Genomic DNA, 17,177 nt, shown 5'->3' on the forward strand with positions numbered 1-17,177 from the left:
AAGTTATTGAATTGTCTTTTATTAATGAGTTTAAGTCTTCCGCATTGCTTTATGTTGATATTAAATTGAAATGTTAAGGTTTAGATTGGTTGGTTCGCTCACATAGGAGGGTAAATGTGGGTGCCAGTCGCGGCTCGGTTTTGGGTCGTGACAAAATAACTATTAATTGTACTTACCAGAAACAATGGTGTATAACGCTTGCAGTAATTCCAATTGAACAAAATGAAATTCGGTCCACCAGTTACAGATTAAGTAAAAAACGAATTCAAGAAGAAGAAATCACAAGCACTACCAGCGAAGACCCGCAATGTAGGAAAATAAAAAGAAGAAGAAGAGTAAGAGGAAGATAGCAGGAAGAAAGGAAAGCAAGCAAGCAAAGACGAGAGCAGAAGAAGAAGAAGAGGACGAATACGACGGCTGGAGACGGGTTTATTTCCTCTTTTGGCTAGATATTTCCAATCAAAATTGGTTAAATTAGGTTTGGTATAGTCAATTTACCATTTTACACCTCATTTTATTCCCACCAAAAGTTGATTAAATTAGGTATTGTGAAATTACCCTTTTACCCTTCATTTAATTCAGTGAACCAAACTGTCAACTTATAAACTTGAGGACCTTAATCATTAATCACATAATTGTCACCTACACCCAATACTTAAGACTTATGTCACCACCCATTTATTTTAAAACCTTAATGTCACTTTTTTTATAAAAAAAATCCTGAATTTCTATATGTTTTGTTTGGGTCCAGAAATGGACAAGTTCTATTTAGTTTTGTTTTTTTCTGTTATTTCCTATATCAATAAAACGAACTCATGGCCTTCCGGTTTAAAAAAACAAAAATAAAAATAAAAAACTAAGAAACTCACTTCCACCAAGGTGGCACTCTACTAGTGCTCCTATATGAAATTAGTTTCTGAACACGTGCCCGTGTGATGTTCTATAGATCAATTAAATGATTAAAATTACAAAGCTACGACATTTGAAAATTCATAGAAAATCAAATTACACAAGTCTAATAATGATAAAAAAAATAAATATAAATACAAAAGAAAAAGGAAAAAGGGTCAAAAATGCCCTTAAACTATGTAAAAGGAACAAAAATGCCCCTTGTATAATTTGACTCAAAAATGTCCTTACCGTCAATATTTTAATTCAAATATGCCCTTAAACTATGGGAGATGAACAAAAATGCCCTCCGTTTGTAGTTTCGTCAAAAAATGTCCTTCTCGTCAATAATGTGGTCCAAAATGTCATTATTGTTATTTAATGGGTCAAAAATGCTCATCTTTCAAATAAATATATTATTATTTTCTTTCTAACACATTCTTTTTCTAATAATATTTTAAAAAAAATTTAGCAAATGTTTATTTTATTTCAATTTTAAAAAATAAAATATTTCTTACTTTTGTCGTTATATAAATATAAATTAATGATGGATATACTATGATCATATACATATGATATAGATTATATGTTGAAAGGGTACATGAATTATTCTATTTTAATTGATAAAATGAGATTAAGAAGAATAATAATGTTTCCTACATTTTTATTTGTTAAAGTGATTTTAAAGTGATTTTGGAAGAAAGAAAACAAGAATAGTGTTCTCTAATAATATTTTAATTAGGAAGAAACTGTGTTTAAAAAGAAAAAAATAATAATGTGTGTGTGTGTGTATATATATATAGATATATATATATATATATATACACCCCCGATTCAATCGGGGAATCGAATTGATTATAGAAACATGAGTTTAATTAGCCGATTTATTAGTGAACAAGGAAAAATATTGTCAAGACGTGTGAATAGATTGACCTTGAAACAACAACGATTAATTACTCTTGCTATAAAACAAGTTCGTATTTTATCTTTGTTACCTTTTCTCAATAATGAGAAACAATTTGAAAGAAACGAGTCGACCGTTAGAACTATTGATTTTAAAGCCCGAAATAAATAGGCTTACTTTTTCTTCACTTCAATCATAATATATATATATATATATATATATATATATATATATTTGAAAAAGGCATTTTTAACTCATTTTTTAATTATGGGGGCAGTTTTGAACCAAATATTGATTGTAAGGGCCTTTTTGAACCAAAGTATTAACAATAAGGATATTTTCTAGTCAAACTATAAACTGTGGACATTTTTGTTCCTTTCACATAGTTTTAAGGGCATATACATAATATTTCGGATTCTTATCAACATCTGCTTCCACAATCAAGAAAAATTCAAGAAACTTCTCACTAAATCAAATTAAAACATGAATCAAATAGTAAAAAATAATACTATTAGTTTCATGTTAACTTATAAATATAAGCTCTTAAACACAAAAGAAAATAAAATTACTTGATGTCGTAATTTACTACTCTTTTCTAAACCTTTGTATAGTGCATGCAAAAGGAGAGTAATAGATAAATATTAATACTAATTACTACAGGTAAAAGCTCAAAGGATAAAATAAATGAGGTTGAAATATGAAAAGATTAAACACAAATATTGTATTTTAAAACTTTTATAGGTAGAATCTCTTAATGATTAAAAGTTATGAATATGAAAAGAATAAGAGTTATATTATGAAAAACAAAAGATAAAAACAGAGTTTCTTCAATTGAAAGCAGAAGCTGCAGTTTCAGTTTGTTGGTTATTATTCTATTGACTGTCTAGTCCAGCATTACCCACGAGACAGACTTTCTTCATAGATGGAGAAATTCGAAAGAATGACATGCAATTTTCATTTTAATTTTAATTGAAAGATGATCCTGCACACAGCTACTCTACTACCACCCCATGCTAAAACTGATAAGTTTACATGATTGCCTTTTCAACCCCAGTCTAGTATTTGGTACATTACACAACCCATCGATCTGATGAAAGTAACTAATATCAATTGGCCGCATCTACATAATGCCCAGTTTTTCGTCTATGCCGACTATAATCTGATACAAACCTAAAAGTCAGTCCACAACCCTCAACCTTGCACTTGTATGGCCGTTCACCAGTATGTACACGAAAATGTTCAGTTCTTGCCCAGGCCCACTTGAATGTCATGGTGCACCCCTTCCATGGACATTTCAGCGGACGATCATTTTTATGAACACGTTGATGAACCACAGCATATTTGTGAGAGGTAAATTTTTTCTCACACCCTTCAACAGGGCACCGGTTCTGTTTGTGCAGTTGCAGCTCTACCTTTGTCTGAAAACTCATCCAGCACCCTTCCAAGTTACACCTATGACTTCCCTTCTCTTCTTTCTTATCCTTGGGAATGATGGAACTATATAAAGACCTTTTCACCTTATTTCCCATAGGTTTCTTCTCAAGAAATTCCTTACTTTCAACTCTGCTCCCACTTACATTTTTCCTAACTCGTGGCCTTAAACCTTCACATGGACTTTTAACAAAACCACTAACACTACATCCATAATCAGTTAACAGGTCTTGCTCACACCCACCATTTTTTCCAGTCGGCCATAATAATACTGCAGAAGTAGTATCATTGTTTGACTCTTTCGTATGCTGCTCAGAGATGTCATCGCCACTCTGTGAGTGCTTAGTACTAGATGTGACATGGTCACAGACAACTATGTCTTTAACTGAGTTATGAATTTGGATTTCTTGCTCCATAGATTTGAGTAAAGTTTCACCATCAGATGTCTCGCCACCTAAGCCAAATTGTTGAGAGTCTTGATCCTCAATCTTCTTATCACAACTTCTTGGTGGACCATCAATGCAAGATCCTGAGGAGTTGACAGGCATGGGAGATCTGGTCATAATAGCTTTATCATCCCCACTATGATGATATCTTTCAAAATCTTCTTCCGTCGGATGATCAGATTTATCTCTGATGACAGTTTCCGTCATGTCATTCTCCTCCAAATTTTCATTATATGCAGTGCTTTGAACCACATATATGGATGTACATGCAGGAGTATGCACATGTGCTATGTCTGTTTCTCCACTAGTCTCTGCAGCCATGGTCTTATTCTCTGTATGGCAACTATTTGAATTTGTATCACAAGTTTTATCCTCCAAGGAGAATTTCTCAGTCGTACAAAGTTCAGCCTGGGTTTCATCGAATTCCACCATTAAAGATGCCGTCACAAGTAAATTTTGTTCTTGTGGTGCAAGGAGATCCCCATTTCGGTCTTTGTTTTGTAAAAGCATCTCATGTTCATATCGCAATCGGGGTTTCCCATCAGAAGAATTAAAGAACCTTTCCTCTAAAGAAGCGGTGCCTGCATTTTCATCCCTGAGGCGGCGAGTACTTCCCAATATTTTTGCATCTGCAAGTGAAACTTCTTTTGGAACATTAAATGGGTCCATGAAAACCCTGGAGATCTGTGCAGAACTACAATCCTTAGGCTTGTATTTTTTCCTGGAATACTGGATTGTTATATTCCCCTTTCTGACATTCTGCATGTCCACTGTAGACCCTGAAACTACCTTTGCTATTTGAACATTTGCAAATGGTGTACTTTCTGTTGAATGATTCAACTTTCTCTTTGAGCGCACTTTTCTGGACCGCCACTTGAGGAGACTCAAGGAATCTGAACTACGAGTTGTATCAGAGAATAATCCACCCAAAATCAACGCATGTTTTAATTTCTTAAGTGGACAGTTCCTTTGTACCTTCACACAGTGCCTTAAATTAATATTTAATTTCAGTGTCCAATCTTCTGCACATTTGTTTTGTTCTTCTTGCCCGATTGCAAGATCAATCAATGAAAGATGTCCTTGAGATGCATTAGCCAGCGGAATCTCATTATATTTGAATGCCGTGCCAATTTCCTCTGCAACAACAGCAGCATGTCCCCTTATTTTTTGGAAGTCTACATGAAATCAGAAGTTTTAACAACCGTTCAATACACCAAGAACTAGAACAAACTGAAAACTTTAGTAGTTTCTTTGGTGTTATCATCATTAAGACAATTGAAACGAGGTTGTACATGAGGAACATTACCTGAATGGCAGATCACAAGAACATTTGCTCCACCTTTAGTATGCAGCAGTTCTTCAGTCTGAATTGCGTGCTCAAGGCAAAATATCTGTGGTCTTACAAGACCTCTAGAAACATCACATTCCTCCTCAAGGTCAACTTTTGAAGTTGGGGCTGCATTATCTGTGTGTGAAAGATGATGAGACTGTGATGTTTGACCCTCGTGCGGAGAAACTGCAGACTCGCTTGGCTGGGCAGACAAAGGCACTTCATCATGGTTAAGGGAATGCACTCCATTTCTTTGAATTCTGTCAACTGCGTGAAGAGGAAATTCAGTATTCCACAGGCAAGTCCAATCATTCTGATAAATTTGCAGTACCTCCCAGACATGAGAATAACAATTATTTGACTGGACAAATGTTACCAAATAGTTAGGTAAGTGACAATTAAACAGATAAATTGCATTAGACCAGGTGTCCAGATTGTTAACGACTATGCAGGGATTCGGCGTAACTCAAACCCCAAAAGTTTCATGGGATGACTGTTGCCAAGACCATTTAAAGAGACAAAAATCCATTTTCTGATCCAATGTGAGGTACTTCACACCTCGTCTATGTTGCTCGGACCCTTCAAATCCCAGCCAAATCCATGTCGATCCAACCCGATTTGCGTGTGGGTGTGGTCAACTTACCTTGGGTACTTGACTACATCTATGACCAAGAAGTACAGATTGATTAGGTATTTGATTATGATCTTTTGGTTTATGCCATAAACATATAGTCGTATAAAGTATGAGATACTTTGCTATTATACGAGATTGTTTTACTGTAGTATCTGTTCTGTTGCCATTTGTTGTTTTTTATACATCGGACTGTTATTTCTTTTGCAGGACTGTTTTGCTTTTTTATCCTTGAGTCGAGGGTTTATCGTAAACATTCTCTCTACTTCTAAGGTAGGGGGGGTAAGGTCCGCACACACTCTATTCACCTCAGATCCGACTTTTTCAGATTACAGTCTTACACAGGGTATTTGATGTCATATTAAATAGTTTTGGTTCCATCACTTTTTAATCAAAATATATACTTATCTATGCCGTAAGATACATTTATTGGTTGTATCCCAGCATCCGTATCTACACTCATACCAACATCCTCGAATCCTCAAGGGTATGTGATGAAGAATTCAACCTGTAGATCTGCACCTGAGTTCGAGCAACATAGTGGCAACCTAAGTTGCTCAGACTATCCAAAATTGTTGCCGCACCCCTGTCAAATCCTCCAACATTGCTCTACTTTGGAAGGATCCGACACACGCCCAATAACATTTTCGAAGAGTTCGAGCAACAAAGGTGGCAACATAGCATTAGACCTAAAATTGAGTAAACCAAGAATATAAAGAGGTCTAGCTATGACACTGTGTTGAAAAATGGACCTTGAATAAGGTTCCAGGTTCGAGTCTCACTGCAACCAATTAGAATTTCCACGTACTTAGGCTCAAGAAAAAGAACCTGACCTGCATGTGTGGGGCGTCACAAATACATAATTAAGCAAATAAAAGCTTTTGGATGAAATGGTCACACATTTAAACATTGATACTAACCTACAGGCACACAGCATCATCGTCAATCAGTTGGTTGAGTTGACAATTTGCTTGATAAATTATTGTGGGTAACAATCTGGTCAAATGATTTAAGCTTTCTGTTACTTAATACCAGGTGTCTAGATGCATACCTATAGGACAGGCCACAAAGCATGGTCAATCAGTCAGTTACAAACTGTATACTTATCTAAATATTGGGCCGATTTTTGTATATTGGGCCTTTTTGGGGTCCAAAACAATTACTTTTTATTTACAAAATGACCATTTATGGTCTCTATGATTTAAAAAAAGAGTAGGTAATTTCATTTCATCTAAATAAACGTGAAAACAACTACTTCCATCCAGTGATACAACTCTCTTTTCATTGAAACCAGCTTAACTAAGATGTACCTATTTAATTGACTTAAAAGAAGAAGAGTGAAAAAATGATTATAAAATGTGCAAATTGGTCATGCCATTGGAGGTGAACTAATATTCCCAGACTGTACTCCAATCCAATGAGTGTGCCAGCATACGAAGATATGTGTATTTAAATATAGAAAAAACTTCTTAATAACTTATAGGCAACAAGAGGTGCTCCTTACATAAGAGTTTTACGCTACGTACAATATGGTGGGTTATTGATTTCCATGATATAAGTTGAATAAATATTCTATATAATTTAGTACAGAGAATATATCATTCAAGGACTATGAAGCTAGACACATGAACATAGATGCATATTCACTTGATATTCTAACATGCTCCGTCAAACTCAAAGTGAGAAACCATCTTGAGTTTGTGTTGGTAAAAACAAAACTTGATGGTTAGATAGACAATGTTATTCAGAGTATATGGCACAATAGATGGATGGGAAAGATCCAAACGGAGGCGCAGGGGAGCAGTGGGGGAATCCTAGTTCTTTGGGATAAAAGAACTTGGAATGGGGAGATGGTGGTGGATGGCAACCAATGCATAACTGGCAAGTTCACAAGTTTAAATGATAACTGGAGCTGGCATTTGACAGGTGTGTATGATGATTGCAATAGAATGACTAGGAGGATACTATGGCAAGAGTTGATCAACGTGAGAAGTACATGTCTTGGGCCATGGATAGTATGTGGTGACTTTAATGTCACTAGATATCCCTCAGAGAGAACAAACTGCCGCAGGTTAAGTGCTAGCATGGCTGAATTTTCCTATTGCATAGAAGAATTAGAATTGGTGTGTCCTACACTTGGAGAGGGGGTGAGGATTTTGATTGTGCCTCCAGAATTGATAGATTCTTACACTGCAGAATGGGGGGAGAGCTTCTCCCAGATCAAACAAACCATTCTCCCAAAGTTGATATCTGATCATAACCCCATTTTGTTGACTTGTGAAAACTGGGAAGGAAAGAAATCTTATTTCAAATTTGGAACTTGGTGGCTAGAAATTGATGGTTTCAAGCAAAAAGTCATAGAATGGCGGGTTTCTTCCAATATAAATGGCAGACCAGGCTATGTGTTGGCAGAAAAGCTGAAATTGCTCAAAGGAAGTTGAAGGAGTGGAGCAGAGAAAATAGGGAAAACTGGAGGCAAAGAAAAGAGGATATTTGGCCCAAATATCAAACTGGGAAGCTGTGCATGAAGTAAGACCACTCACTGATGATGAAGTGTTGCAGAACCTGGGTTTGGAATATGAAGACTTAGCAAAATATGAGGAGATCGTGTGGAGACAAAGGTTAAGGATCCAATGGCTGTGACAGGGAGACCAAAATACAAAGTTTTTTCATAGAATTGCTACTACAAATAGAAGGTTCAATTCTATAGATCAAATAAATGTGGATGACATTGAAATAAATAATCCTAACAGTATTAAAGAAACGGTTCAAAGTTTCTACAAAGAGCTATATAAAGAGACTGAGCAATGGAGACCGGATCTAAATCTACATGGAGGAACAAAAATTTCTGCCGAAGAACAGGCATGGCTGCAGAGATCATTTGAAGAAGAGGAAATCGTGAAATGTCTTAACATGTGCGCTATGGAGAAGGCTCCTGGTCCAGATGGTTTCCAATGGTTTCTTCAAAACTTTCTGGGACACCTTGAAGAAGGACATTATAGATACTGTCAATTTTTTCCACACCAGTCAAACATTTGAGAAAAGATTCAATGCAACCTTCATAGCATTAATTCCAAAGAAACCAGGTGCCACAGAGTTAAAAGACTATAGACCTTCTTAGCTGGATCAGAAGAGGGGGAAGTAAGAGCCAAAAGAGATGGTGGAGATTGATTCCCTCATGTATACGGTGGTCAGTATGGAGGGAGAGAAATGCAAGATGTTCCGAAGATAGGTCTAATCCCATTCATGAAGTCAAATGGAAATGTATTGTATCTTTACTCTTTTGGTGTAAACAACTATGTATAGAAGATACTGATCAGATTATAGATCTGATAGGGAGTCTGTAGCTTAACTTTTTGGTGGTGATCAGCATATCCTTAATGCTGGAGAATACAAACTTACCTATTTAAAAAAAAAAAAAAGAAGAAGAAGAAACCATTTTGAGTTTGGTTATTCTGGAAAAATAGAAAGTTGAAGCATCTCTCTAGAACAATGCACAATTACCATAAGAAAATTGGAGCTGGAATTCTTTCCTCCAGAAAGTCTTGGGTTACAGTACAACAAAGGAAAGTGCTTCTTGCATTGCACACGAAAGAAAATCCATTCTTAATCACTGGAAAGATATATGGTGTTTGCAAAGTTCCAGAATATGATCAACGTACTGTAGAATGAAAAGAAACTCAAAGTTTAGAGGATGCTGGTCGGTTAAAAAGTAGCCGTGCCATAAACTTTGAACTCTAATAGTCATAGATTTTATTTTCCTAAGCTCCCAGGCATATCTTACGAGGCACAGACCTCTTAAGATATGCCTCTGGGTGTTGAGTTCAAATTCACTAAAATCTGGAATGGGGTAGTTGAAAACTTTGAAAAGAGGTTGGCAACATGGCAAATGCAATACCTCTCCCTTGCTAGCAGGCCAACACTTATCAATAGTGTCCTAGACAGCTTGCCCACTTGTTACATGGCCCTATTTCCAATGCCAACAGAGGTCCTTCAGCAGATTGACAAGATAAGAAGAGTCTTTTTGTGGGAAGGCAACAACCAGAAGCACAAATTTCACCTTCTCAAGTGGGAGATCATCCCACAGAACTATCATAAAGGTCTTGGTATCAAGAACCTTGCTTTCCATAACAAAAGTATGAGGGTGAAGTGGCCTTGGAGATTCAACTAGGAAGATCCAGAGCCATGGAAAGATGTCATCATAGATAAGCTTGAAGACTGAATCAATGGTGCACAGAGACCTCTACTCTTCCTCATGGTGTGGGACTCCGGAAGGGTATTAGACAGCTGAGGGACACTTTGATCAGCATGCTCACTTCAAAGTCTAATGGTGCACTGCTAGGGTTTTGGACAGTTAGCTTGGCAATACAACTCTTCAGGATGATTGTTAAGAATTGTACAGAATTTCTCAAGATCCCAATTTTGGTATTGCTGCAAATAGAGAAGGGACCAACTGGTATCTGCATTCAGAAGAGACATGCAGATTGGGAAGTGAATGATTTGATTGATCTTCTGGCAAGACTCCAGTATTGCCACATAAATCCCCAGACAGCTGACAAGCTTAAATGGGGATACCACAAAGATCAATTCATGGGGCATCAACCTCTTTAGGTAATTTCAAGGCTCTTAGTCAATTTGTTTAGTTGGTCCAGTCTGTACCCTGCTGTTTACGCAGAGTTCAGGACTTGCTCTGCGTTAACTAGTTCTGGCTTGGAGAGTTTGTACAGTCAGCCAGTGACATTTTGTAAGCTACAATGCCACATTTTGTAATTATAGGAATTCAGCATCCTCTTGATGCCTCTATTAATACCACTTACTTCATCAAAAAAAAAAAAAAGTAGCAGTGCTAGTTGCTGAAGAGATGGATGGTGCTTGAATGATCTTAAAGAGAGGAGTGGCACCTGAACCTTCGTTTGATTATGGGGGCAGTGCTCTTTAATAGGAGCTTAGGCTATCTATAATATGGTAGGGAAATAGTTTACATACTAATAAGGTGATATCTATTCATAATTAAGTAGAGAATATTCTCCAAAATATTCTAGGTGGTTTTCCTTACAATATACAATGAGACAAGCCATTTAAGACTAGACATTCTAACCATGTGTATCTTATAATTTCAGGCAGAAATGAAAATTATAAATCAACAGCTGTAGTTCAGAAACATACACAAATGGACTCATTACTACATGTTGAATGCCTTGAATCGGACCCGTTACAGCAGAAAGAACGGGGGTCTCGCTGCCCGGTCAGCGAGTCGGGGGTCCAGGGGGGCGACGCGCCCCCTGGCCTGGGGGTCCGGGGGGGCGGAGTCGCCCCCGGCCCGACGGTATACAATGTTGTTGTATTGGGCCCTTAATTATCTGTCAATTCTGTATTTTGGGCCCAAGCCTGTTAGGGCGTAGCTTAGCACTATATATATAGACGCTATGGCAAACCCTATTCTGTATTCTGTTCTTGCCTCTCCATAATAAAATTGCTCCCCCTCTTCCCCGTGGACGTAGCCAATTTATTGGTGAACCACGTAAATCTGTTGTCTTGTTTTTCGCGTTTATATTTTCTCGTATTATCTCGAATTCCGCATAACACTACATATTCAAAATTAGAGAATTTAAAGGATAGACCTCCACACATGTGAATGCAGCATAATAAACATGATTTGCTCAGCTTAGAAATGAACTGGTAGTAAGCGAGCAGCCACTAACAGAAACAACAAACTGAAGCCATTCTCTTCTTTTTCTATCAGTGAAACTTATTCTCTTTTCTTTTATTAGTATTCAGCTGAAACACAAGCAAATCTCATTGGAGAAAAAAGGTGTCAAAAAGGAGAATAATGACAGAAAGAGTATGCATAGGTACTCCTTTGTAGCAAAAAAGAGGAAGAAGAACTAGTACTGCTGTGTTCAAAGAGTTGGGATTATTTCTCACAAAGTCATATGTTGATCAGACACAAGAAGTTTCATAAATCAATTTGCATTACCTTTTACAAGCAGTAAAATTAGCACATTTAGAGCTTGTTTGGATTGACTTATTTTGAGTGCTTTTAGCCAAAATAGCTTTGAAGAACTTTTTTAGTGTTTGGACAAGATAAAAAAGTGTGTAAGCACATGGCGTTAAGCCAAACAAATAAAAATCAGCCAAAAGCCATAAGTTAGAATTTCTAACTTATGACTTTTGGCTTATAAGTCAGTCATAAGCCCAAAGTCAATCCAAACAAGCAATTATTACAGAGGAAGATATCATCAACTAGAGAAATTCATTTAGTTAGTCATCAAGATAACAGAACAGACAACTCAACACGGGAGAAAAGTTATAAAAGGCCTCCTACCTCTATTGTAGTCCTCAAACATGCACCTATGGTTATCCGACTCCACATGTTTCAGCACCCCGGATTCTTCTTTATTCTGAAATTCCTCAGGAAAAAGGTGTTTTGCAGACTTTTCCGATGGTTGCACCAGAGCCATAAATGGAAAACCAAGAATCCCACAAGCTATACAGGGTAATGTCCCAGTATCGATTTCAAATTCACATGACACATCATCATCCACATAGAAGTCACTGTAATTTTCCATGTTTAAGCTCATTTGGTCTAAGACATCCTGACTATCGTTGTTGTCAAACTGATCGTTCCCTTTAGAAGCATCCGCAGAAACATTCTTGTGCAGTTCAGATTCTTTACCTGAAGATGGAAGCATATCCACATCCCACAACATTGCATAGTCAGAGAAGCTTTTCTGAAGTAAAACTGTTACCAGGTCGCTCTCCTTTTCTATATCCTCAACGAAGGCTTTCTTTACCAGAAACTCCCTTTCTTCCTTCTGACGATCTCTCAGACGAGAGCTTCGAACCCCAGGCAGCAGGGATCTTGGCACACTGTCATCACAAACATAGAAGTAAAGAAACCAAAAGATATTTCTATGTTTATTAAAGTAAAAGGAAATGTAACCATAAGCCTGTCCGTTCCTAGGTTTTGGTTTTTGAATGACGGGAAAGCAACAAAATGGAGTAAAACAAAGCTTAAATATCCCCATATCACACATTAACTATCCTCACTCAGTTTTTCAAAAGTCACTCCATTCCACAGCCCAATATTTCCATTATTGCAGGAACAGTAGCAGACTACAGAAACTTTCACCTTTTAAGTAACAAAAAAGTATACCTTAACCTCATTACCCACATAACTCTAAAAAGATGTCTACAATTTCACTTCTGACCTAAATAATGTATTGTGAACATGGAAAAAACAGATTTGTACAGCTGGACAAAAAGTAGTTCTTACAAAAACAGATCAATAAAAGATAAATTAAGATAAAGCCTACAAAATTTCAATCCGGGAATGCAAAAGAAACACCTAATTCTCAACTCCTAGAGGGGACATGTTGGGCTGATCCACATATGCAACAAGAGCTGATAAGCAGACCTTGAAACAAAAGACATTGTCAACAAATAAAGCAACTGCTGATGAGAGAGCATAGGCAGATAGTTCATGGCAGCTCGACGAACAGCAGCTTCTTTGGCTACTGCAAGCCACTGTGGAGTACCGAAGTTGGCAGCCTCGCCACAATTGAAGCCTGCATTTACAAGTGGAGCTTTGAAACCAGGATAAAATTGAAACAAACTCATTGTGTTACCAACACATGTTTCACTTCATACCACACTATGAACACGAGAATTTGGGAAGGGGCACAGTACAAGAAAAAATTGGTCACTCAACCACAATAAAGGATCCAGACTCACACGCAACTCGACTGAAACAGAATTTCTTTTATAGAAGATAAAATAAATTCATTGAATATCTCATCAAGGCAGTATCATCTTTTCCTTATTAGGCTCCCAATACTTCCATTATAAAAGAATGAATTCTCTCACTCCAACAAATACAACAACAAACTCAGTTTAATCCCATGAGTGACCTTATCCCTACCTTTCTGGGTAGGGACGTTGTTTCCAATAGACCCTCAGCTCAAAAGAGGAGTATTTGAAGCATGGATGCAAGAACATATGACAGCAATAGCAAGATACAAAGTAAATGAAGCAGCAGACACTAATACATATTGAAGAATAAGAAACCACAGGTTTACTAAATACTGCTAATAAGGAGGAGAGGGGATGAGTATGTAAGTTTTGGTACCAAAATTGTACAATTCTATTTATCCATAGAGATGCAAATTTTTAGTATAGAAAAATAAACTAGCTAGCAATCAGATCCCCTGATTCTAGGATATTTGAGAATCAATGGATGATTCTAATATCCTAACCTATTCAATAGCACATCAGATTTGATTCTGTGAGATCAATTAGAATCCTACTAAAACATATCTAATCACACCTAGATATTTACAAATCAACACTCCCCTCAATATGGCATGTATATATCTTTCATGCCCAACTTGCTTACAAGAATTTCAAACTTTGGTTTAAACAAACCTTTTGTGAAATATCTTAAATTATTGATTTGTTGTGACGAAAGGCATGCACACATTTCCTTCTTCAATCTTCTCTTTTATGAAGTGCCTATCCACTTCAAAATGCTTTGTTTTGTCATGTTAAACTGGATTGTGAGCAATATTTATGGCGGCTTTGTTGTCACAGTACTATCTCATTGGTAACACAAACAGTATTTTAGTTCTTCCATTATCTTCTTGAGCCAAATCCTGTCACATATCCATGGGCCATATATCAATATTCAGCTTCAACACTGCTACGGGCTACAACATTTTGCTTTTTACTCCTCCAAGTCACGAGTTTTTCCTAGATAAAAGTACAATATCCTGATGTAGACCTCGTATCAACAGTAGAACCTGCCCAATCCGCATTACAAAGCTTTCAATGCATCTATCTTGAACTTCTCCGAAAAACAATCCTTTCCCTGATGAACTTTCAGATATCTTAAAATCTTGTAAACCGCTTCTTGGCGCTATTCTTCAGAGAGTGCATAAATTGACTCTTTAAGTCAAGGCAAAAGCTATATCAGGTCGAGCGAGTGAAAAGTAGATCAATTTCCCCACTAGTCTCTTATATTGACTTTGGTCAACTGAATTTCCTTCTTTGTTCTGGATTTTATAATTAGGATCAATAGGTGTTTTAGCTGGATGACAACCACTCATGCATGTCTCTTTTAGAAGATCTAGTATATACTTCCTCTGAGACACCATAGTGCCTTCTTTTGATCTTGCTACTTCCATGCCAAGAAGATCTTTCAACTGACCCAAATCTTTGATCTCGAATTCCGAGGCTAACTATTTCTTTTTTCGGGCAAGTTATCCCTTTAAGTATGATATCATCAACATACACCATGAGGATAGTTGTCTTTCCCTAAAGAGAGTGCCGAATGAACATGGTATATCTGCTGAGTGTACCCTTGTTCTTTTACAAACTGAGTAAATCTCGCAAACCAAGCTTTTGGAGATTGTTTGAGCCCGTAGGAGGATTTCTTTAGCTTGCACGCTCTCGTTTCATACCTTTCTTCAAAAACCGGAAGAGGATCCATGCAGACTTCTTCAAGTTTTCTGTTCAAGAATGCATTCTTCACATCAAGAATGCATTCTTCACATCTAGTTGTTGAAGGGGCAAATCAAGATTGGCAGCAATGGTCAAAAGAACCCTGATTGAATTCAACTTGTCAAGTGGAGCGAATGTCTCAAGATAGTCAATTCCATAGGTCTGAGTGAACCCTTTTGCTACTAAATGTGTCTTATACCTCTCCAAGGACCCATCTGACTTAAATTTGATGGTAAACACCCACTTGCAGCCCATTGTTTTCATTCCACATGGTAGTTTCACCATTTTCTAGGTTTCATTTCTCTTAGGAGTCATTCATCTCCTCTAGAATTGCCTCTTTCCACTTGGGAACATTCAAAGCATTCTGCATATTACTGCGAACTCCCTGTCTATCCCACATAAAGTGCGGCAACATTCAGATCCACCAAAATACAACTTTAATGAAAATTCACTTTTAAACTTCATATAAATTTATGTATTCCTTTTAAACATATACCATTTTTTTTCACCAAATTGTCCAAACAAGCAAATAGGAGTTAACGTTCATTAAACCTTTTTCTTAACTTCCATTTTTTCAACAAGAAAATCCTCGAGAATAGTGGCACACAATTCAAAAGTAGGTGGATAACAAATTCGCTCGTCTACTCCACAATGCACACTTAGAAGTTTCTTACTGCTTTAATTTTGATATTAGATTCCATGTGTGTTTCGAATCCCACCACTGATCAAGCAAAAAACATTTAGTCATCTCCTGTTTATATTATTATATCTCATCTTCCCTTACCTGCAACGTACTCTCAAAGACATTTTTCAAGGAACTCGTTCCTTCTCTCCTAATCATTTCAGCTAATTTGGCACCATTATCCATAGTTAAAGTGAATGTTCATGAAAATCTTTAACATTAGACCACCATATAATGCATCTCATCACAAAAGGATCTTACATCACACTCAGAAGTGTGGCCTAATGGTATAAAATGAATGAAAACCATGAGATCTCAAGTTCAATTCTCAATGGACACAATTACACTAGATGATTTCTTCTCATCTGTCCAAACCTTGGTGGATAAAGTTATCCACTTTGTGTTTCTTGAAGGTAGCAAGTACCCTGGAACTAGTAGAAGTACGTGATAGCTAGCCTGATACCATGATTATTTAATAAAGGATCTTGTATTGCATTTCCCACTGTGATTCACAAATGTGGATCTTAAAAATCACACTTCCCCCTCATGACTTTCTTCCACACAATTACATCATATGAGGTTACAACATCTTCCTATAACCGATAGTGCTTATAGAATTTATATTTTGTACACAACCTCTAAAATGGTAGACATTCTTTCTTTGCCAAATATGTATAATCACGTTTTCAATAAGTCTATGAATGTAGAATATGCATATGCCAAACCTCATTCTCCCTTTGATAGCATCACCTTCTCTATCTCATCATACCAAGCATACTTCTAGTTTCCATTGGCTCCATCTCATAAAGTTATCCGTTAGTTTTCTCAACCTCTTAGAGTTGAAGATGGGATGTGAGAGACATAAATTATATTCCTTTGATGTATGTTTTATTGGGTGAACTTTATAAAAGTAACCTTTGTGCTTTTCAGTTAAGAATTATTATGTAGTCATCGGTCATATCTAAATAATTCTATTGCTTTCTTAGATTTTGTCGTCTCTTCTTTTTTTTTAACTCTAAACCGTCCATAGTTATGTTTAAGACTCCTCTAGGTTTTTTTTATTTGTGGTTGGCTCCCGAATCTTAACTTTTATCACGTAATAAAGCTAGCATATCTACTTTTCTACTCTTTGCATCTTCTTGATACCGCAGCTAATGAAACAACTTACTTCATCAAGAAAAAGTTGAAGGCTATCTTTTAACTGGAAATAAATTATTAATTCCATGACCTGTCTACTCACCACCTCCCATAATTATTGAAACAACTATAGTGGACCGATCCGATTCATGGGCTTTTACCACCTCATCTTCCTAAAAATTCATTCCAAATTCCATCTCTCCACTAACATGCATCCCCCCCCCCCCCCC

General features: G+C 36.8%; 1 protein-coding gene across 2 annotated transcripts in view; it reads right to left on the reverse strand.

Annotated features, from left to right (window-relative positions):
- Nucleotides 1–2,603: 2,603 nt before the first annotated feature.
- LOC107018313 (probable lysine-specific demethylase ELF6) overlaps nt 2,604–17,177 on the reverse strand; it is a 24,363-nt gene continuing 9,789 nt past the window's right edge. The window contains exons 4-7 of one of the 2 annotated variants that reach the window (XM_015218771.2): nt 13,048–13,198; nt 11,956–12,500; nt 4,976–5,266; nt 2,604–4,805 (exon numbers count right to left, since the gene is read on the reverse strand). In XM_015218771.2, coding sequence (XP_015074257.1) covers nt 2,899–4,805; nt 4,976–5,266; nt 11,956–12,500; nt 13,048–13,198 — 2,894 coding nt within the window. In that variant the 3' untranslated portion in view covers nt 2,604–2,898. Of the gene's footprint in view, nt 4,845–4,975; nt 5,267–11,955; nt 12,501–13,047; nt 13,199–17,177 lie in introns of both variants that reach the window. The other variant, XM_015218770.2, reaches the window with a different exon arrangement.

Source organism: Solanum pennellii, chromosome 4, assembly GCF_001406875.1.
Source record: "Solanum pennellii chromosome 4, SPENNV200".
NCBI lineage: Eukaryota > Viridiplantae > Streptophyta > Magnoliopsida > Solanales > Solanaceae > Solanum > Solanum pennellii.